Source organism: Carassius gibelio, chromosome B25 (assembly GCF_023724105.1).
Source record: "Carassius gibelio isolate Cgi1373 ecotype wild population from Czech Republic chromosome B25, carGib1.2-hapl.c, whole genome shotgun sequence".
Taxonomy (NCBI): Eukaryota; Metazoa; Chordata; class Actinopteri; order Cypriniformes; family Cyprinidae; genus Carassius; species Carassius gibelio.
This window is the reverse complement of record NC_068420.1, coordinates 4,587,254-4,611,663: the sequence shown is the minus strand read 5'-3', so window position 1 is coordinate 4,611,663 and position 24,410 is coordinate 4,587,254. Positions and strand designations below refer to the sequence as shown.

At 34.9% G+C, this 24,410-nt stretch overlaps 1 protein-coding gene across 1 annotated transcript in view; it reads left to right on the top strand.

The window, feature by feature from the left end:
- The first annotated feature begins 3,684 nt into the window (after positions 1 to 3,684).
- The window catches only part of kcnq1.2 (potassium voltage-gated channel, KQT-like subfamily, member 1.2), a 35,319-nt gene continuing 14,593 nt past the window's right edge, over positions 3,685 to 24,410 (top strand). Inside the window, exons 1-12 of the mRNA XM_052597267.1 lie at positions 3,685 to 3,768; positions 5,393 to 5,519; positions 6,513 to 6,591; positions 6,700 to 6,796; positions 8,330 to 8,470; positions 12,789 to 12,899; positions 13,879 to 13,974; positions 14,065 to 14,196; positions 18,413 to 18,554; positions 20,208 to 20,234; positions 21,442 to 21,550; positions 21,852 to 21,920. Coding sequence (XP_052453227.1) covers positions 3,685 to 3,768; positions 5,393 to 5,519; positions 6,513 to 6,591; positions 6,700 to 6,796; positions 8,330 to 8,470; positions 12,789 to 12,899; positions 13,879 to 13,974; positions 14,065 to 14,196; positions 18,413 to 18,554; positions 20,208 to 20,234; positions 21,442 to 21,550; positions 21,852 to 21,920 — 1,214 coding nt within the window. The remainder of the gene's footprint in view (positions 3,769 to 5,392; positions 5,520 to 6,512; positions 6,592 to 6,699; positions 6,797 to 8,329; positions 8,471 to 12,788; positions 12,900 to 13,878; positions 13,975 to 14,064; positions 14,197 to 18,412; positions 18,555 to 20,207; positions 20,235 to 21,441; positions 21,551 to 21,851; positions 21,921 to 24,410) is intronic.

The window sequence follows — 24,410 nt, the reverse complement described above, 5'->3', positions numbered from 1 at the left end:
GTGTACCTTATAAAGTGGCTTGTGAGTGTGTATACAGTATGTATAAAATACAGTCTATAACAGACATTCAATTATTTTTGAATATAAGATCAAAGCCAAAGTTTGATTCTTTCATATTTTGACTATTATTCACAGATGGTACCTGAACGGTTTATAGTAACAATTCCCTGCGACTCAACCTTTAGACAGATTTAAAGGGATATTCAGCTTATGAAACATTATTACTCTTTCATCTATTGACATGGCTCTTAATCCAAATTTGAGAAAACGATGGAGGCCATATTTGTTCCATTTACGAGTGTAGCGTCCTGCATCTCTGTTAATCCTGCTGTTGATGGTGTGATATCACAACATCTGGTCATTTCTGAAACGGATTAGAGGAGCATTTCTTTTTCCATACAGCGCAGCTGCAGTCATTTAGCTCATATGAGATCGCTTATATTTTTCTTTTGACATAAGTTTTGAAACGGCATACAGTATGCACTTGTTTTCTGAACATAATCGCCTTGCTTGAATAGCATTGAGAGTCTTAGTGACAGAAATTTAAGGACCTTCTGATTATGGGCTCCAAACAGAGTGAATGTTTAAAAGCCACTGCTTCCAGTAATGTTCAGCGTCAGTGTCCTTTGACTCCTTTAAGAGCAGAAACCTGATCGTCTGGAACCTTAAGAAGAGCAGAACCTTACAATGATGAATCAGATAGAGCAGAACCCAGAGCATAAACCTAACGAAAACCAAAAATTTGAAGTTGCTGTTAATTTACTCAACCTTAGGCCACAAGATGCAAGCTGACTGCTATTGTCTCTTTGAGAGTCTTAAAAAAGCATCTCAAGGAACAAAATTAACAGCTGTGGCTCCTGACAATACAGTACATTGAGATCTTGTGAAGCGAAATTATCCGTGGTGCAAGAAACTGAACATTATTTATAACATTTATTACCTAAGAGTGTCAGGGCAAAACAGCAAGAAGACTGCCTTAACATTATAATCCACTGATAAACTAGTGTTTTCTGTATATTCGGCTGCAGTGACGAGGTCAACGACTCTCCTCTCCATACAAACTACATAATCTGAACATATTTGTTTTCCATTTGAATTGGTTGATTTAAAAGTAGACATTTTCTATAGATATATTTTTCAAGTCTGTGAGTCAAACACAGAGTTGAGATAAAATTTTTTTTGACGTGCTACATTTCACCGAGACGGAAGAAAGTGCACCGTTTGCTCTTTATTTTACAAAAGCACAAAATTTTTTATGGTTATTTTGAGTGCACGCAATTGAAAGTAGATCTTTTACCGATTTGAAAGATGGATTCCTCTTTTCTATGTGAGCAAAATCAAGGGTGTATATTAAGCTAAATGCAATTGATCGCATCATTGCCTCCAATTTACTGTTCAGCTTCTACTCTCTGCACGAACATTTCAGGAGCATTCTTGGAAGCAAGTTTTATTTTAGGGAATTCAGTTTGTCACTCCAGAAACTTTACAGTTTATATTCACTACCAGTCAAAAGTCTCTTCTGCTCACAAAACATGCATTATTTGATCGAAAATACAGCAAAAGCAGTTTACTATTTGAATATTTTTTTATGTAATTTATTTCTGTGATGTGCAGCTGTATTTTCAGCATCATTCCTCCAGTCTTCAGTGTCACACGATCTTCAGAAATCATTCTAACATACTGATTTACTGCTCAATAAACATTTATTATTATCATTATCAATATTTTTCAAGATTCTTTGATGAATAGAATGATCTATTATACACTAAACCATTCAAATTTCTATTTTTATTAAGCAAGCATGCTTTAAATTGACCAAAAGTGATGCTAAAGACATGTATAATGTAACAGAAGATTTATATTTCAGATAAATTCAGTTCTTCTGCACTTTATATTCATCAGAGAAACCTAAAAATACATCCTACATATCTGTTTTCAACTTAATAATAATAAATGTTTTTTGAGCAGCAAAAAATACAGTTTCGATCGCAGGAATAAATTACATTAGAATTTATATTCAAATAGAAAAGGGTTATTTTAAATAGTAAAACATTTTTACTGTTTTTGGTGTACTTTGGATCAAATATCTGACTATTCAAAAACTTTTAAATATATGTTGCCACAAATTAGGACCTTATAGATTAGAATCTTGAAGAACAGAACAGAACTAGAACGGAATCCTATAGGATCCTATAGAATTATGAAGAACGGCGCTCTACAGTTCAGACTCTTTAGATGAGCAGAGCCTCAGCTCAGGTGTCTCTCCGCTCAGGAGCGGTCAGTATTTGAGGATGTTGCTCACATGTCATGACTGTGGTTTGGGTGATGTTAGGAGACCACCTTCAGTCACAACAGACTGGAGCCGCTCGAACACTCGAGGTCAGCGTACATCTGGACGTGACGTAACTCCAGAACGCCTTCGCTGCTTTATCTTTTGAAATAAACATCTGACTTTTTGATCTCTGACTGCTGTGTGAGTCACATTGTGTGTTTGTCTTTTTGAGTTGGAAGGAGTGTGTGTGTGTGTGTTTGAAGGAAAAGCGTATGTAACCTCTCATGTGGTTAAACTCTCTCACATCTGTCCTCTGTGTGTGGGAATCCTTACCAACACTAACAGTACACTCATTCTGTTCAAAACCATCACTAGTCTGAGACTTTTCTGAATGACTAGTAGATTAAGGACGTCCTGTGTAATTAGGGGGGCTGTGTTTTGCTGGTGTGCTTTTCATTCATTTTAACTTAATTTTTAACATCTATTTGAATGTGTCAGGATGGAATTAAAGACAAATCAGTGAAAGTCAATTGTATTTATATTGCATTTCACAATCTGTCATGATGAATTTAATTTAATTTAATTTAATTTAATTTAATTTAATTTAATTTAATTTAATTTAATTTAATTTAATTTAATTTAATTTAAACAATACCAAAGGCCAAGACATCTACCGTTACTATTATTTTATTTTATTTTATTTTATTTTATTTTATTTTATTTTATTTTATTTTATTTTATTTTATTTTATTTTATTTTATTTTATTTTATTTTATTTTTATCTAGTTTTGCCTTAACAGAAAATTAGCAGAAAATGGCAAGTTCTTGTTGTCTATACTTATTACCCAGCTAAAATTAATTAATTAATTTGTTTCACATCTACTATTTTTATTTGATCTTAATTAGTAAATTTGTTCGTTCATTCTTTTTTAAGGATTGATGTCTAAAAATATGCCTTAATATATTTGTGTTTGTCCTGATGTGCATCATAAAAAGCTTGCAGGATTACGATTAACTGGAAATCATAGAGAATTTTATTTTCCAAAGAATGCAAGGGTGTTTTTGAATGTGTAAATTTAAAATGAATTATGTATATTAAAGCAATACATTTAGTTATATGCAAATACAAACAGCATGTGACAAAGTGTTGAGTTATGCTGAGTTACTGCTGTATTGGCTCATAACAAGTTTGTGAATTGAGATGATTTGTGATCAGGGCCATAGTTGCCTCCAGATCCAGTTCAATGGAAAAATAACCGAAATCTTCATCAGTCTCTGATGAAATGACCTTACGCGGTTTTGATGTGAACAGATAATGATGTGGTGTGAATCATCCGATGAAATCATTAAATGGAAAGAGATACACCTGTGTGTAATGGCAGATCTTACCTACTTTATGTCCCAGGTTCCTCATGGTCCTCGTCTGCCTGATATTCAGCGTCCTGTCCACCATCGAGCAGTATGCAGACTTCGCAACAGGATCTCTCTACTGGATGGTAAGCCTTTCACAGGATATCAGTTCTTTTATGTATTTATTTAATTTTATTTTTTATTCCCATCTAATTATTTTATTTTATTTTATTTTATTTTATTTTAACAGAAAATACAAATTGCTTGTTTTTTATATTTATTACATAGCTAAGACTGATACTGTAAATATATTTATGTATTATTTATTCTATGATATTATCACACATCCCTAATATATAATGAAAACTTTTTATTAAACTATTTTTAATAAATGCATTTTTTAACTATTTATTTATTGATTATTTTATTTAATTAATTGTATTATTATTATTATTATTTTTACCTCTAACAGAAAAAAACAAGTGCTTTGTTGTTTATATTTTTCCCCCAGCTGAGACTGATGCTTTTATTTATATTTATTTATTTATTTTAAAAATACATTTTTACTTTATTCTTTTCTTTTCTTTTTGCCTCAGCAGAAAATACCAAGACGGATCCTTTTTTTTTACTAAAATAAAATGTGTTTATGTATTTTTCATCTCTTTATTTATTTATTGAATAGCATGCACACACACTGATATATTTATTATTAAAGTTAAAGGGGTATTTTCTTTATGTGTGCTGCAGGTGATTTCCAGTAGGCTCATGCAGTACTCTAGTCTCCCACTGGATGGCAGTGTCACATCTCAGTTGAGCTAATGTTGAGTTCATGGACAGGGTTTGAAGGCTCTTATTCCTAAGAGCACATTAAATATTCCTGATGGAGTAGTTTAGTATTTCTGTCACTACACAACAACTGTGAGGAGGACCTCAGAGAAACACAGAGGAGCTGAACAGCGTTTGAGTCTATTTATACTGTGTACGAGATAATGTTTAAAAGGGAGAGTCTTAGACTCAGCAAAGATCGCAGTACAAACATTTCTCAAAGAATGGTCAAATATAAATCTCTTTCTGGAAAAATACTTATTTGTGTCTGGTTTTTATTACTGTGAAAAGAAACATTTTATCTTTTGTTTTGTTTTAATCCTCTGAAAAGTACAATCAGTTAAAAACCTAAGATCACAAAAGACACACTTAAAAGATTCCAAATGAAAATTCTAAATTGATTTTATTCTAAAAATAAAATAGAATAAGACAAAAATCAAAGTTCCAAATCAAAGCTGATCTCTAAAGGAGAGATTCTGAAACGAGGAACTCTATTAATTATTCATTATTTTATTTTATTATTACCCAGCCAAGACATCTACTGTTTTATTTTATTTTATTTTTTAATTGTATTATTTTAATAGTGAGTCATTTCACATCAAAGGATCAGAGATGTTTCACACTCATTTATATAGCTCCAAACTCTTACTGGACAACAACTAGTCACTCATTAGTGGAAATAAATAGAAATAAGTAAGTTTAAGATTTTTTTTTTTCTCACAGTTAGTTTGTTTCTGCTAGCAGACTATATTTGTTGTTAGCTGTTTTTGACCTGTGTAAGTAAACTGCAGTCGGGCCGGAGATGGGGTCAGATGATGATGAGAGGTCAGAGAGGAGCTGTAGATCAGTGTGTCCTGCTGACTCAGAGCGAGACAATCCTCCGGGATACTGTTCAGAAACGCATGTATGCATGCAAAGATCCACCTGTTTCTTTCTGCTTTACAGGAGATCGTGCTGGTGGTGTTTTTTGGGACGGAGTACGTGGTCCGTCTGTGGTCAGCTGGCTGTCGGAGCAAATATGTGGGTATTAAAGGCCGTCTGAGGTTCATCAGGAAACCCATCTCCATTATAGGTATCTACTTGAAGGAACTGTATAACTTCAGGTTCTTTCCTCACACTAAAAATGTCATATTTTATTTTATTTTTTTTTATTTTATTTTTTTTTAAATTTAATTTTGTTTTGTTTTGTTTTGTTTATTTATTTTTTTAATTTTTTTTTCTTTTTTTCTAAAGGTTATCTAATTGTCTCCAGTATTATTTTAGTATAATTGAGAAACTACTCTAAGTTTTTATTATAATAGTTAATTAATAGAATTTGTTTTTTTATGCATTTAATTTTCATTACAATTTGTCTTAAAGTTTAAGTAATTTTGTCGTGTGTTTTTGTCATTTTTATTTATTTTTATAGATTTATATATATTTATGTAGTTTTTATAGCTTAAATAAAATACATTTAGGATTTTTTCAGATACCATTTATTTTATTTCAAGTAACAAAGTATTACTTGAAATATTTTTTTAGTTTAGTATACAGTATATATACTAAAGATGTTATTCTTTCACCTTAAGGTTACTGTTTTCACTACAATGAAATATTTGTTCATGCAATTTCTAAATTAATAAATTAATAAACTGCATGCAAATGTAACAAAAAATACAAATGTAATAATAAATCAATTAAATAAAATAATTACTGCATGACTAAAGTAAATAAATTAATACAATTAAATTAATAAACATTAGTACTAACAAACCAGTAAACAACCAAAGAGGCTTTAACCTTAATGTTATTACTTTCACTTCATCGGAAATGTCATGTTTACAGGCTAATTTATTTATAGTTTTTTTTGCAGTGATCAATAAGTGATAAATAAAAAATAAAAAATAAATAAAAATAAACAAAAAATTTAGTAAAATGAATGAATAAATAGTTTCCGATTGAGTATATTTTTGAATAACCATGGTTGCATGAGCTGTATTTTTATTTATACATTTTGCATCAAAATGGTGTCATTCTTGTCACTTCTCTTGTATTTTCTCTCTCTCTTCTTTGACTGCTGACTCAGATCTGATAGTAGTCGTGGCCTCTGTTGTGGTTCTGAGTGTTGGGTCTAATGGGCAAGTGTTCGCCACATCTGCGATCAGGTACAGAAATGATCAACAGAAGCATCATCCTCAGCAGCACAACATCCAGTGATGATCATATTCCCTGATGTTTATTCTACTACATTGCTGTGATTTCTGTGATTGCAGAGGGATCCGCTTCCTCCAGATCTTGCGAATGCTGCATGTGGATCGTCAGGGGGGAACGTGGAGGCTTCTGGGATCAGTGGTTTTTATTCATCGGCAGGTGCGCTTGATTTACGCCGTGATATTCACCTTAAGACTTTACAGTACAATGAAAGCCGCTGATTTCATCAAACAGGGCTAATCAGTGCACGTCTGGCACAACCCACCTCAGATTTCTCTCCAAATATGGCCTCATGATTTCACATTAGGATAATCTAAGCGGAGAGCTCCCGTGGCAGTGATCTAAGGCTTTATGCATTAAATCCAATCGCTTTATGCACACATTTTCTCAATCGCTTCAGCGTTGACACACTTCTTATGAAAGGGCTGAAGTTCTCAGTGGATCAGGGGTGATTGGGCTGATATTCAGCGCCCCGTGAGCCTTCACATGCACTCCTGGCTTTAGGGAAGGTTTGCCTTATAAGGTGCTTTTATACTCCATGGCATTCGCCACATAAACTATGTATTCAAGCAGTTTAAAATGCCATTTTTATTGGGTTTTCATCTTAGTCTGGAGTTTGTATGTTGCCCCAAAGATGTAACAAAAAATGTATACAGTGTGTCATTAGGTTTCCATTAAGTCATGAATTTAATTTTTCGTCAGATTTTTATTCTACTAAAACACACAAAAAAAAGAATAAATAAAGACCCCTAAAATCTAAAAAACTAAGCAAAAAATAATAAATAAATAAATAAAAAAATAAACAAAATAAATCAAATAAAATACATTTATTCAAAAGTCCTTTTTATTTAGATTTGAATCCTATCTTTGAATGTATATACGTATATTAAAAAATTATATATATATATATATATATATATATATATATATATATATATATATATATATATATATATATATATATATATTTTTTTTTTTTTTTTTTTTTTTCATGCATGTTATGAATTCATAAATTGCACCAAAAATGTACCAAAAAATGCTTTTAATTTATTTGGACTTACTCAAATAAGAATATTAATTTATGTATATATAATAAACAAACAAATAAATAGCTAAATATTTTAAATATATATATTGCACTTTTTGAGTGTAATATATCACACTATTTGAGTGAATTTATGTATTGCACCAAAAATGTAAACAAATTTTGTCATCTGAATTTTATTCCTTTGGACTTAATTAATTAATATTTTTTTATTTATACATAATAAATAAATATATATTTATTTGATTGAATTTAAGTTGCACCAAAAATGTACCAAATAATTTATAAAAATTTTGCCATCAGATATTTATTCCCTTGGACTTACTCAAATAAAATATATCTAAAAAATATATATATTTTATAGATAATAAATAAATATATATTTATTTGAGTGAATTTACATATTGTAACAAAAATAAAAAATGTAACAAAAAATGTATGCAAATTTTGTCACATAATTTGATATCATATTGTCTAATAAGATATGTGTAATACGGTACGGTATGTAAGATATGTATAAGAAAAATTTGTCAGATCACTGAAATAATGCAGAGCCTTGAAATAATCAGGAGCTCAAGTTCAATCTTAAGTCTTGGAAATGGGTTCATCTTTGTTGATTATTAACAAACGATTTTCCCCCGGTTCAGGAGCTGATCACCACGCTGTACATCGGGTTCCTGGGTCTGATCTTCTCCTCTTATTTTGTGTATCTGGCGGAGAAAGACGCAGTGGACGAGGAAGGGAGGACGGGTTTTTCTAGCTATGCTGATGCTCTGTGGTGGGGTGTGGTGAGTTTAGTCTTCTTCTTTAAAAACTTGAGTCATTGGAGTTGACAAGCAGAAAAACACCTTGTTCACAAGACCAGGTTCGTCTAGTTTCCATCCGATGATCGACTAAGGAAGTCTGGCTTTTTAAGCTAGCTGGTCTGATCAACGACTTTGGAGATCTGCTTTTCACATCAGTCATCGTCTAACTTAAATCATTTGAGTTGTTCAATGTTAGGTGTGTTTGTGGTTTCGACATAATTAAAATCTAGAAATCCTCTTGCCCTCTGGGGATCTGGTGTGACCTCATACACAAGCTAATCAGCAGTTCATCATGAAGTTTCTTGTTTTGTAGAGTACTTCAAAGTTTGAATGCATATCAAGTATGTTTATAACGTGCACATTTCATGATGCATTGTGGGATTGCACTGGTGATGAATCCTCAGAATTTGGCTGGTATTAAATACTTTATATGGATTTTATGTCAGTCATGTACCTTAAAACACAGCATACATAGCGAGCTCAGCAGGTTTGGGAAAAGTGCCTCGGTGTGGATGGTTCATGAGTGCTGCATGTCAAAGTTAGTTGAACACGAATGTATTTTGTGTCTCAAATAGCTTGTATTTGTCATTGGGTCTGGTCTGGTCTGGTGAGTTTCAGGGTCTTTCTTTGGGATGGTGGGAATGTTTAAATCCACAACAGAAACTTTAATTGAAGCTCTAAATGCTTTTAAATGTCCAGTGATTTTCTTTGTTCTGTCGCATTGCAAACCACACAAGAAAAGAGGGTCATAAAACATCCAGCTACCCACTCGAAAGGCTGTTGGAATCGGTCCTGGATGAAGTTTCCAGTGCAGTTAATTAAAAAGCTGAATTTAGTGTGAACCGTAATGGGAAACCAATCGTACGGCTGTACGGGGAATCTGAGAGCCACAAAAGCTCGGCCAATGTCCCTTTCACCTCTCGCTCAAAGAGCTTTGTTCTCTGTGCCGTAAAGTGTCGGATCTGTTAATTAAAGCTTTAATTGCAGAGGCTCTACCTCTCTGTGAAGAGGGTCAGAAAGCGTACGGCCACCCGTCGGCTCTCGAATCCCGGACAAAAGCAGTTGTTTGTATGGAGGAGGTGGCTTTGAGAAACCCTCGATGGGGGTCGTCTCGCTCTTGTCTCTGTGAAGTCTGTAATTGTAATAAAACCAGACGCAACTGAGTCAATAAAATGTCATGCGGTATGATTATAGTGGTATACAATGAATGTGGATAGCATGATGAGATCCTCTTGAGAACTTGTGCAAATGTGAGCCATGTTTGAGACATTGAGGTCTTTTCTGAAACTCTCAAGAGAAAGCCTCAGATGCAAGCAGACATCTCTTGTCCTCCATCTCATAGTTTTAGAGAAACACTTTTTCATTTGTGTTTTGTCTTCTTCTTTCGGGACCGAGTGAGCGAAGGGGAACCGTTTGGTGTCTGGTCTGTGTTTTTCTTTTCTGGAGTTGCAGGTGCAGACCACAGCTGGCATGACACATCCAGAGCCGTATGATGAAACGACATGAATCATAACCGCTCTCGCTAGGCGCTCGGCTCCATGCTAACTTAACAAAGCTGCTGCTGTTTCCTCTGGCCTCTTGTTTTCTTTTAAGAAGGAAGATGAATGTTCTTTATCCTTAATAAAAGTAAAAGAAAAACTTAGTAGAAGCTTAAATCAATTCTTAAAGAAGTGTGGTGGTCAACAGTTTGCACGCACTTAGCTAAAAACAAATCCTACTTTATTAGCTTAAATTATTTAAATATAAGTCATAAATAGTGGAGTAAATGTATCCAACCCTTTGCCTGCTAGCGTGTTTATGATTATTAAACAGATAGATCTGGTGTTAAATGCTAATTGATTATACAGCGTTCCACTCATGCGAAAATATACGCAATATTCTAGTAGCTATATTTCTCCAGTCACTCTTAAACATGTTAGAAAGCGTAACGCTTGACTTAAAAAGAAGAAGAGCTGTGAGCAGATATATTTAGTATGATTAAAGACAAGACAGAAATAAAAAACTAGTGCTGTAATCGCAGCCCACACGCTTAGAATACCACACACACGCAAACACACACACACACGCACACACACACACACACACACACACACACTGAGATGTTAGCTTTGGTTTTGCCACACACGTAGAGCATCGACTGAACTCAGTGACTCAATAACTCGACGTGAATCACTTGGTTGGAGAATATTAGGGGTCTAAGTCACACACACACACACACACACACACACACACACAGTCTGGGGCGCCACCCATGGCACTTGAATCCCAGTGACTGTGGACTCCCTCTTGTCGTGGCCTTTGTGGTCTTTTGGATGTTCAGTGGTGGGATTAAAGCCTCACGCCACCCGAAGCACTTGTTTGACGCCTCGTCCTACTTTAGCTGTTTTTGTCCATCTTGAATGGGAAGAAACCAAACACACCAGATCAGCAGAAAGCCCTCTCGAATGAACTACGCTGCTACAGGCCTGTTTGTTTTCCTCTGTGTTAGCTGAAACGCCATGTTTCAGGCTGGATTAGGCAAAGAATTAACCGAGGATGAACTTCAACAGACATCTTTGAAGACATACTCATAAATCCTTAAGTGTAGCACGTCTGCCATTTCCATAGATCTGTTTTTGATTTGATGTGTATTTGTTGCTTCCAAAATTAAAATAAATGTTGTGTAGATGTAATGTCTATTCTGGTTTGGTCGAACTGGACGTAAAAAAAAAAAAGGTGTTTGCTCAAGCAAAACTAGCCACCAAGGTCTTATAGGTTACCATAGCTTTGCTATTTGGTTGCCAATATATATAAACCAATTTATCGGTTTTGCCGATTAATCGGTACAATAATTGATTGCTAGTACTATTGGCCATCGGTAAAAATCCATCTACGTTGTGTTCATAGCTGGAGCAGTTGAGGAGGGTCTGCTATCAATATAAACAATATAATCAATATCAATATAAATGTTTGCTTTTGACACATGACACTGTGTGCTGCACAGTGCAGGAATATTCATATGTGGATATAAATGCAGCCCATAAAAATCCTGCTGCACCACAGAGCACCATTCGCACAGTTTTTAAATAAATTACATTCAATTTGTTCCCAGATCATTGTCAATGTACATAAAGATGTCACCCTGGGCTTTAAGATTGTGTATTGTGCATTTTTTCAGTGAAACAATTGTCTTTCCATGGCGTTAATATAGGTTGTGTGCTTCATTTATAGAGCTGTAACATTAATCAAACTTTCTCTTTCTGTCTGCTCTTTTTTTAACACCAAACTTCAAACTCATCTAAGCTACATTGTTCATTCTTGAAGTAAACTTTTACCCATTTGTTGATTAAATCAACTGTTTTAGACTGCCACTTGAATTGAATGTGATGTGTCCAGTGTGTGATACCCGTGATTTGTCCTAGATGCAATGCTGCGCTTTTGCCTGGTGTGTGAATGACATATTTTGTTATTTTGATAATTAACAAGTGTTTTAAAATAGAAGCAAATAAATAGTGAGAGTACACATACAATATCTATACATAAGAGCTATGGCTTTTGTGTAGATATTTAAAGATATCCATCTTTAGCATGACTGTTGAAGTGAAATGGTAACACTTTACAATTAATCCAGTTTTAACATTAAGATCAATGAAAGCTTTGTTAATTTTAACATTTGCCATCACTAAAACATTTTAAAGTTAACATTAGTTATTAAATTATAAACTTTAATGTTCAGTTTAATAATTAATATTAATATTTTTTTATTAATTTACAAAAGTATGGTTCAGTACTGTTTTTTTTTTTATCCATTTTTTAAAACTATCGGTTGATTTATCGGTTTCAGCCAGTGTTGTCCAACCTAGTTATCGGTATTTGTAAACTCCACTATCGGTCGACTTCTAGCTGTCAGTGTGTTCTGTATGTTTTTAGCTCATTTCTTTACAGTTTCTAAGATGTTTTTTTTTTTTTTATCTGTTCAATCAATCAATCAATCACCTTTATTTATATAGTGCTTTAAACAAAATACATTGCGCCAAAGCACTGAACAACATTCATTTGGAAAATAGTGTCTCAATAATGCAAAATGATAGTTAAAGGCAGTTCATCATTGAATTCATTGATGTCATCTCTGTTCAGTTGAAATAGTGTCTGTTTTAATTTGCAATCAAGTCAACGATATCGCTGTAGATGAATCTGTTCCTATAGCACATAAGAGTGATGGTTGTTCTGGGTGGTTGCTAGGTTTTGTCTCTTTTATCATATTTCTGCAAACACTACTAAAAATTATGAATGTGAATCCCAAACTCTGTTTGCCTCTTAGGTTACGGTGACTACAATAGGCTATGGAGACAAAGTCCCTCAGACGTGGATCGGGAAGGCCATTGCCTCCTGCTTTAGCGTGTTCGCGATCTCCTTCTTCGCTCTGCCTGCGGTAAACACACTGACTCCTGTCTTTCTCTTTGCACACACACAAACACACACACATACTTTCTCTGAGCTTGTCTGGCACCCCAGGGCAGTGTTTTCCTATAGAGGCCCTCTAGTAATGGGGTCCAGGGTTAATGTGGTCCATTTAAGAGTGATAGGGCCCCCAGGGGCCTCAGGGGCCTGCAGTCCTCATGTTACACATTATATAACATGCATCTGCAACATAAGGCTTAAGCACAATTCTAGCAAATCAGAACTACTGCAGTACATAGAACTCTTTAGAACTATATATATATATATATATATATAAAATATATATATAAAATTATATTTTATATATATATATATATATATATATATATATATATATATATATATATATATAAAATTATATATTAATAAAAATAATTAATAAAATTATAATTAATTTTAATTATAATTAATTATAATTAATAAAATTATATATTAATTATATATTAAAATTATATATATTATATATATTATATATATATATATATATTATATATATATATATTTATATTATATTTTATATATTATATATATATTTTATATTTTATATATAAAATTATATATATATATAATTATTAATTCTAAATTATATCATTTAAATAATATAGTAAATTGTTAATTTTATTATTATTTTATTTAATATTAAAATATAATTGAAGTATCATACATTATACTAATATATATATATATATATATATATATATATATATATACATATATATATATATACTGCACACATCCATGAACACAATTATAAACAATTATAATAAGTAATATATACTTAAATTAATATATAAAACAATAAATAAATATTTAGAATATACATAATTTTAAGTGATTTCCAATTCATATAAATACATTTATTATATGCAATAAAATGCATGCTACAAGACAAGTGTGAGTTTTTCCATGTAGTTTCTTTATTATGTATTTTCTATTACCTCTGTGTGCAGGGCATTCTGGGATCTGGTTTTGCTCTTAAAGTCCAGCAGAAACAGAGGCAGAAACATTTTAACCGGCAGATACCAGCCGCAGCTTCTCTAATACAGGTGACAAAAGACTAAAAGCTAAAGCTAGGGCCACAACACCATGAACATTTCTTCCTTAAAATACCATAAATAACTCTGTCCTGCGTTCAGACGCTGTGGAGATGCTACGCCTGCGAGAAGTCCGACAGCTGTACGGCCACGTGGAAGATGTACGTGCTGACGGGCGACTACATCCCCATCCTAAACTCAGAAAACTCCAGCCCGGGCAACTTCAGACGGCTGGTGAGGAGCTCCCTCCCCTGCCTGCAAATGGAGATTTCTCTGTCTTTCAAGTCCTTTGTGTTGTGTTGGTCACTGTCGTGCTCTTTCCTGTCGATTGTCCTGATTGAGCCTCCGTAGTGGGCCACTGCGAAGCACTAACAGTAATAGCATTTTTCTAGAGGGGTTATTGTTTGTTAAGTCCATGTTTCTATAGGCTCCCAGAACACATGCAAAGGTCTCTGAGGGTAAACAGTAGAGGGATTGAGGGGTGTTTTAAATGAATTCATGTTGGAAAGTAAACATAGCAAGACTATAACCTTACTATTCTTTTTAGAAGCATGACGTTAGCTTTTCCAGTGACTTTCCACATGGCTACCTTGCAGGGGGTTTTTGTGCCATTTATTATTTAACGGAAATAAAATGAGTTTTGATGCTTCATTTTGACTCATCACAGGATCGGCTGCTTTCAAAGCTTTCCCAGCTTTTACAAAGGACTTTTTCCAACAAAGTAGTAGTGTAGCCTGACATAATTAAACATGCAATTCTAGAATGTAGAGTTGTGAAGATTCATTAATTGTACTGAATCAGTTAATGTAAGTGAACGGATTCAGAAAACGAGTCGTTTCCTGTGAAGCATTTTATACCTTCTTTATTACAGCAAAATGTTTATTTAAATGCTGCTTTTAGTCACTATATTGTTGTCTTTTGGGTATTTTTGAGTTTGCGATCATTTATTATGTTTGGAAAAAATTCAGCAAGGATGCAGTCACTTGTTAAAAAGTGACAGTAAAGACATTTAGGGCCCTATCTTGCACCCAGCGCAATTGACTTTGTACACCGACGCATGTGTCATTCCTATTTTGCACCTGCGCAAAGCGCGCTTTTCCCTCCACAGAAGCACGTCGCTAAACTAGTGAATCAACTTGCGCTCCCTGGGCGGTTCAGCGCAAAAAAGGAGGCGTGTTCCGGCGCAAACAATCCCTGGTGCTATTTTGCTGTTCCATGAAACAATTGCGCCACTGACCAGAAAAAACCTAGTCTAAAGTCAGTGGCGCGTTGCGCATTGTTCATTATGCTATTTTAAGGGCGCATGCTTGACCATAATGTATAGCGTGCACAACGCGCATACACTTTGCTCATGTAATCTACACAGATGCAACAGTTATTTTTGCAAATCATAAATTGTTATACTTAAAAAAATATTAACACATGAGATGACGGAAATCATTGTGGTGTGCCACGAAGATGTGAAAAAATAGGCATAAATCTAGCTTACAAATTATTCAGGCTAATTGTAGTAATTAAGGATCAGACCTGTTTGAGGTCATATATGTATATAAGGACATCTGACAAATTGGTTTGTCCGTCAAGAACCAGGAAAAAAAAATCGATGAAACAGTTGTGGCTATTTCCTCCCACGCCTGTTTAACCGACGCTATTTTGGGTGGGTTTCTCCCATCCCCATACAACACAACTTCTCTGTCTTTCACTGCTCTTACAAGAACATCAGTCTCCTCGGCTGTTAACCGCTCCTGGCGTGCGCCTGGTAAATACGCCACAATAATAGCAATCCATAATGGAACTTGCGCACCTGCTTTTAAAGGGAATGTTGGATGACGCTCTGATTGGTTTATTTCACGTTACGCCCAAACCACACCTATGAATAATGAAGCTACTTCAGACCAACCCACTTTAGATTTGCGCCGGGCGCAAGAGCCATTTATCCCGCCGGGAAAATAGCAACAGCGCCGAGACCCGCCCACAAACTTACTTGCGCTTCGCGCTTTGACACTTGCGTTTCAGATCGTTAAAATAGGGCCCTTATAGTGTAACAAAAAAGTAAAACATAATTCTGGAAAAAAAGAGAAAAAAAAAATATCCACCAAAAATATAAAGCTGCACTTAAAATTCTTTAAACATTAATAATAATAGGAAACTGAGTAATGGCCGATGAAAATGCAGTTTTGCCATCACAAGAATAAATTATATTTAAAAATATATCCAAATAGAAAACCAGTATTTTAAATTGTAAAAATATGTTACAATATTTCAGATTTTACTGTATTTTTTAGATAAATAAATACATTCATGGTGAGCACAAGACACTTCTTTCAAAAACTCCCCCAAAAATGACTAACCCCAAACTTTTGAATGGTAATGTGGATATAAGGATGTTATATTTTAAGGGGTTTTACTAGTTGTATTTCGTGTAAATATATGCGTTTAAGTTTAGAGTCAACTTGAAATTACATTTGCAACTCATTTTACTTTCATAATGACTTATTTACAGTCGATGTGATATTTAACATGAAAATGTAGGATGAGACTTGATATTATTAAGTGGAAATCAATAATTGTATAGTATCTCTATGACAGACATAATTAAATATGTGGAAGTGAAAACATAAATTTAATTTCTTCAGGTTCATCATGTATTAAGCATGTAACATTTTTATCATCTGAACATTTAACAAGTTCAGATAGTGATACATTTTCCCCAGACAGAGTTCGATTGACAAGCGAGTGTGTGTGTGTGTGTGAGTGTGTGTTTGACATGTATCCAGAAGGTTTATGCCATTCAACGTTTTAATTAACGCCGCAGTGTGCGGTGGACTTCACAGGGCTTTTCTGAAGAGAACCCAGTTCAGGATGTAGGTTTAGGTGTGAGAAGCGAGCCGAGAGAGACCTGATGTCATGGGACGGGGTCATACTCGCCCCTCTTTGTCTGCTGCACACAAAGACACAGTCAAATGCGGTGATGTCATCGCAGCCGCTCTCCTGGGAGCAAAACCTTTGTGTAGCGCAACAACAACAAAACAATCTTTGTGTAGCTCTGACTCCAAACATATTGGGCCCGTGTGACTGTTCTCCTTCATAAACCTCTCATTCAGGACTCCCGGATTTACCCCCAACCCCCTCACCCTAATATTTCACTCATTGTGTAGGTTGCCCAGTCACCGCAGAATTCATTAATTCACAAAATGCATATTCTCCAAAAAAGGGAAAATTTGAATTTCATATCTGTGGGATTTTGACGTGCACAGACGTGTCGTTTTTCCGTAAGCCTTATCGGCGTTTCTTGGGAAGTAACAAAGAGTTTCTTGGAGCTGCTGTTTATCAGATTATATTTGTGATTAAATGCGTCTTTGTTTTGGGATTTAGGACTCGTACGTCACAATCTGAGGAATCCTGAATTTGTCTTTGTGAAATTATTTGAATGAGCTTCCAGTAACGCATAATGGCGAGTAAATCCTCATTTACTCACTGTCACGTCGTTCCAAACTTGTATGGTTTTTCGTAAAAACACTTTTGCTGAGTATTTGCCATTGTTTTTCACATGATAATGACATGCACTACCAGTCAAAAGTTTGGAGTAATTGAGTCTTTTCTGCTCATCAATGCTGAATTTATTTGATTAAAAATGCAGTAAAAACAGTAAATATTATTACAATTTAAAGAACTATTTTTCATGACAGTATATTTTAAAATGTAATTTATTTCTGTGATGCACAGCTGTTTTTTCAGCATCATTCCTCCAGTCTTCAGTGTCACATGATCTTCAGAAATCATGAAAATATTCTGCTCAAGAAACATTTCTGATTATTATCAATGTTAAAAACAGGTGCGCTACAATCATTTTGTGGTAACACTGATAATAATCAGAAATGTTTCTTGAGCAGCAAATCCTCATATTAGAATGATTTCATCTGACTGAAGACTGCAGTAATGATTCAGAAAATTCAGCTTTGCATCACAGGAATAAATTACATTTTAAACTATATTCAAATAGAAAACAGATGTTTTGAGTGATATTAATATTTCAATTTTTTTTCTGTTTTTACAGTATTTTTATCAAATCAATGCAGCCTTGGTGAGCAGAAGAACAAGCACTAAAAGATCTCAATTATATCTATTTTATAGCTCAGTTAGATCTTAATTATATATATATTATTAGTGTAAGTCGTCCAAGTGTTTTTCATCATTTTAGGTGAATTGTTTCTTCATGAAGTGTTCTTTATGAAGTATGAAGTGTTGTGGGTAGAGCATTGTGGCTCAGTGGTAGAGCATTGTGTTAGCAGCGCAAAAGGTTGTGGGTTCAATTCCCAGGGAACACATGTACTGATAAAAAAAAAAAAAAAGTATAGCCTGGATGTAGTGCAAGTCGCTTTGGTTTGAAAAGTATCTGCTAAATGCATAAATGTAAGTCCATGTGATGTTGTCACTCGTGTCTTCTCAGAGTAAGCGGTACAAACGGAAGCCAAAGGTCACACGTGATAACGGTTCTCTGGGTCCCGGAGGAGAACGAGCCCTCTCCATCCCACAGATCACCTACGACCACATCGATGATAAAGACCGAGTCTTTTCTGAGGAGTCCACTGGTACGACCCATTCTTTTTTTATGTTTAGTCCGTTGTATAATGCACAGCTGTGAGTGCTTAGTGTTTCATCAGTGTATTTCCTGTTAGCTTTCTCTAAAGACATGTCAAAAATGATTAAATTAGTATTAATAAGAACCAGTCAGCTCGCAGATGGATCACCACAAGTGTTATTTTTATTATTATTATTTTTAATATACTATTATAGTATTTTTTTATAATTTTAATGAGCATTTAATTTTGTATTTTTTTACATTATGTGATTTTTTTGTATTTTTATTTTTTTATTCAGTTTTATTTTTAGGAATGTTCGTTACTTTGTCACTTCATGTCATTGTTCCTTCATCTTAAGCTTATTTATTTCAGTTACTTGTCAAGGAAACATTTCTATCAAGGCATCATTTTATTTTGGGTTCATTTTTAAGTTTGTTTTACCATCTAGAATTTAATTTAAATTTTATTTTGCTATTTATTTTATTCATAGTTATTTAGCTTTATTTGAAGTGACTGGAAATGATTTTGAATGGTTTTAGTTAACGATAACAACACGAATCACAACATTTGAGAAAGTATTCAGATTCTAATCGAATCGATTGGGTCCTCACGATATTTTTTATTATTTTCAGGTTTTATTTTAATTTCAGTTTAGGTTTAATAATAATTAATTTAATTTAATTTAATTTAATTTAATTTAATTTAATTTAATTTAATTTAATTTAATTGGGAAGTTTTCAAATTCAAAGGTTTATTTTAATTTATTGAAGAATTTACATGAAGGCTTTTCAGTACGATTAAATATACACAATATTTTCATAATAATTATAATAAATTGTAATTGTATAATTACATTGACAAAATTGCATTTTCGCAATTTTTAGTAGTTTGTTTTTCTATATATTTTCATTAAGCTTTATTATGAATTTATTGTTAATTTTTAACCTGATTGAGAAAGTGTTTGGATTCCTAGGTTTATGTTGCTAATCGGGTCGATTGAGGTGTTTATATAAAGGCTTTTCAGTCAGTGCGATTAACGGATTATTGATTTGCATGTAAACACAGCTCTTTTTAACTGTGTCACATGAAAAGTGTATTAGACAGCTGCAAATCTGAGCTTGATTTTATTAAAGACTAGCATATGATGTCTGACTCATATCAGATTCAACAGATACATCTAAATGGAAATGTGTAGTACAAAAATACAGTTTCTGTTCTGGAGCAAAGTTTCTTCTTCAGTGGAGCGTTCGATGGAATTCATCAACCAGAAAACAAACACAAAAGAGGTTCCTGTCGTTTATTTTCTCCATTCTTGTGCCCCACAAATTGAGCGGAAGCGTTACGCTGAGTGATTAAGAGGACAGAAAGATGAAAAGTTTTGTCCTGACCCATTTTTCCATATTGAATAGATGTCATTTTCCACATGTGAGTGGAACGCATCCGGTCCCCTGCTAAACCGGTCTGTTAATAAGTTTGTTTTTATGTGTTTTCCTGCCGAACGGCTTCATCATGAAAGCAAACACATTAACACAGATGCTTCTTCTGAAGCTTCATTACGACTGAAGCCCATACTGTGGTGTATTTCAGAGTGAAACATCCGCTGGGAGTCGACTGAATTGTGAAACGGTAGATCAAATGTCACATGTTTTTCCCTTCACGCAGGCATCTCAAAACTTTTCCGATCATCAGGTGAGAGCTTTCTCTCCGCGCCGCTGTGGTTTACTGCTTGCTGCTGCTTCTGCTTTCTTTGCAAGTGCATGTTTGTGTTACTGTGGCATCGTGTCGCTTGCTCCAGAGAGGCAAAAATGTGAACGTTGAAAGGCAGAGACTTGCTTAAATGTATCAAAGTTTGTCAAAACAGCAAGTCAATTACATTAAAATATATATATATATATATATATAAAAGTTAATAGATAAAAAGAAAATTAAACTAATTTGATTTCTAACGTGTGCTACATGGCTTTGGTCATCGATTGATAGTTTTTAGCAAATAAAAGGCCTTTTAGTATAATTACAAATGTACAGTCTTCTTCTTGGACATATAAATAACATCTGCAAAAGATTAAAAAAAAATCATATTTTTGCACAATTTCGACCCTCTGACTAAAATTATGTTAGAATTACATAAAATTATATACTTTTTATTATTATTTGTAATTATTATTTTATGGAGTATTGGAGTATGTTGTGTTGTTTTAGTATGATTGAGATGCTTTTAATATTTTAATATTTAGTTTTTTTTCGATTTAATTTTAAAATGTTTTAGTAACTTTGTTGTGCATTTTTGGTGTTGTTTTTATTAGTTTATTAGCTTTAAGTTAAACTACATGAAAATGAGATGTTGCTTCGACAACTTAATACATTTATTTTATTTAATGTAAAAACATTTTAGGGGTGTAAATTTATTTAAGACCGCGTCACTGGAGTCTTGAAGCATTTTGAGGGTCATCAGGGACAGAAACAGACCTAAATGCAGTGTCAAAGGTCACACGAATGCCAAATCAATGGTATACATTCTAAAGCCAGCTCAGACGGTTTTGTTCACGTTGCAGTGTTCGCTTGACATTTCATCTTATATTTTGATCATGTTCTGCATCTGCTGCTCTTTCTTGTCTTGTTTTTGTCGTATAGCATGATCTCTTGCTCTTTCTTTGTGTGTGCATGTCAACAGACCGCCAGCGCTCGTGGTCAGCTTTCGCTCTCAGCTGTCCTTCTTCTCCAGGTATCCGTCTTTTGCAAACGCTCTCCTGCTTTCTCAATCTCTTTTCTTGAGTTTTCTCCAAAATGCATCCATTTTCTGACATAAACCAGTGTATTTATTTTCATTCAAGCACATCTAAATACATACTTTAGTTTGTTTGTGGTTGAATTGGACGCATAGTCATTTTCTCTACAGTTAAGAAAAAACTGGACAGGCCCGATATCTCACGCAACAACAGCTTGGTGGATGAGCTGGACTTCACGGCTGAAGACATCGCTCTTCCTGTGGTCACAGACGCTTCACGGTGAGCTGCTCTGGTTTTTATCCATCCGTTAAATGCTTTCTTCGCTCAGAATGGCATTAAATGTTCGCGTTTGCTCCATCCGTGTGTGCGAACTGCAGGCTGATGTTGTTCAGTTTATAAGGAGTAGCATTTGTGTCTATGGTGTGAACATCAGATGCATTTGTGTTTTCTACTTTTCCCCCATCATTTCATTTGTCTTTTAAAGCACTCTCACTTTTCATCCTTTTGCATCTGAAACTTCTCAAGATCTGCCTCTCCCTCAGCTGTGAGATGAAGGAAAGCGCCTCTTTCTGTCTTTCAGTCTGTTGAGAAGCCCGTTTGTGGCAAAGGAGGAAGAATCAGTCTCTACTCAGCACCTGAATACAAGCAGGTACTGTTTCCTGTCTGTTTCCTGTCTGTTTCCCGTCTGTCTCCCGTCTGTCTCCCGTCTGTCTCCCGTCTGTTTCCCGTCTGTTTCCCATCTGTTTCCCGTCTGTTTCCTATCTGTTTCCCGTCTGTTTCCTTCCTCTCATTCTGACGGCACCCATTCACATCCATTGGTGAGCAAGTGATGGAATGCTACATTTCTCCAAATCTGGTGAAGAAACAAACTCATCCTAATCTTGGACGGCATGTGGGAGTGACATTTTACCAAGTTTTCATTTTTGGGTAAACTATTCCTTTAAATGTCATGACTGTGAAATACACACCCATCATCCCTTTACACCTCCTGTCTGTTTCCCGTCTGATTCCTGTCTGTTTCCCGTCTGTTTCCTGTCTGTTTCCCGTCTGTTTCCCATCTCTTTCCCGTCTGTTTCCTATCTGTTTCCTGGCTGTCTGTTTCCTGTCTGTTTCCCGTCTGTTTCCTGTCTGTTTCCCGTCTGTTTCCTGTCTGTTTCCCATCTGTTTCCTATCTGTTTCCTGGCTGTCTGTTTCCCGTCTGTTTCCTGTCTGTTTCCCGTCTGTTTCCTGTCTGTTTCCCGTCTGTTTCCCGTCTGTTTCCTGTCTGTTTCCCGTCTGTTTCCCGTCTGTTTCCTGTCTGTTTCCCGTCTGTTTCCTGTCCTGATCAGCCTGGAAGGGGAGATGCTCTCTCACTTTTGCACTTTTTACTTGAACTATGTGTTTTTTATAGAAAGTTCTGTTGTTTAGTAAGCCGACTCAGTTCAGTGAATAATTTTTCTTTGCATTGAATCTTTAACTCTATGAATCTTTATGTAATGAATCTAGGCTGACGTGATGCAAGAAACAGATCTTGATTCACGCAGACGATTATTTGATTACTGAAATGAGCTTTGCCCAAACTCATTCTGGCACCCATGAGATGTGAAATGACTCAGTAGATGAGTGTTTGGCTGGGCTGGACACACAGGGCTGTTTCCGAACCACACCTGTGAAAGCATCTCATGTGACTTCCAGCACGTCCTCTGTGTTCTCCTGACACTGGACGCTTTCTGCTCTCTGATGAGTTGTGTTAGCGTGGGCCTGTCCAGGGAAATGAAAGGATATCACTCTCATCAGGGCTTGTGAGAAGCCCCGAATGGGAGGAATAAAGAACAGGAAGGGCGTGAGAGAGGAAGTGGGCGGCCCGGGGTGTAAAGGGATGATGGGTGTGTATTTCACAGTCATGACATTTAAAGGAATAGTTTACCCAAAAATGAAAACTTGGTAAAATTTCACTCACACATGCCGTCCAAGATTAGGATGAGTTTGTTTCTTCACCAGATTTGGAGAAATGTAGCATTCCATCACTTGCTCACCAATGGAAGTGAATGGGTGCCGTCAGAATGAGAGTCCAAACAGCTGATAAAAACATCACACACCACTCCAGTCCATCAGTTAACATCTGGAGAAGCGACGAAGCTGTGTGTTTGTAAGAAACAAATCTATCATTAAGATGTTTTTAACTTCAAACCGTCGCTTCCAGCTAAAAAAAGTTGTCTTGTCTGATTCAGGAGAGAAATCTGCACAAATCAAGCACAGTTTACAAGCCAAAACAGCTCTAAACAAATATGTGGGTGGGTTTTAATGTGAGACGACACCAGGAGATAGACATTTCTTCCTCATTGAAGGAAGCATTATTATTGATTATGGACTCATATTAAATTTTATAGTTAAAACTCTTAATGATGGATTCGTTTCTTCCAAACACGCAGCCAAAAGCGCTGTTTAGAAGTTGTTTGTTATTTGACAATCCATTTGTTTTATGATTATCATCTTTGTGGCTCAGATTGGCCTGTAAGTGTGTGTGTGTCTTTCTGTTTAGCCTTCTCTCTTTATAGATGTAACGTCACCCAGACACACTTTTCAGGTCTGTCTGTCTGGATAAGGTCGATGTGCTGTTTAGTTGGTTTGACCTTTGACCTCATCTGTGAATGCATTCTGCCACAAGAAATGGTTTCACGTCAGCCTAATCCTGAAATCTCCACCATTATGGGCTTACACCGAGACTTAAAATGTGAATGAACTTTTGTGAAATATTCCACTGCAGTTATTTAGTCTGATTAGCAAACAGTTCACAAAAGCGTGTTGTTCTTTTAGATATTCAGTGTAGTCTCGCCAAGAATGAACGGAGTGGGAACACATGTCATTTAGACACAAAACAACTCTGTGTGTGAAGACGTATAATGAGGATGAAGTGGAGGAGGAGAGAGTATGAAATCATCTCTGACTCACATACTTATTGAGATTATTCACACTGAGAACTTCAGTCACAGACAGCTTCTGATATACAGTACACAATCAAATATACAGTATCAATCAGAGAGATCACTGGATCCCACAATGCAATGCACTCGACTTGACCTTTCATTTCTAAAACGATGAAGGAAAAAAGTTAATAGTTTTACCATAAATTGTAATAAAATGCATAACCATTTAAAAA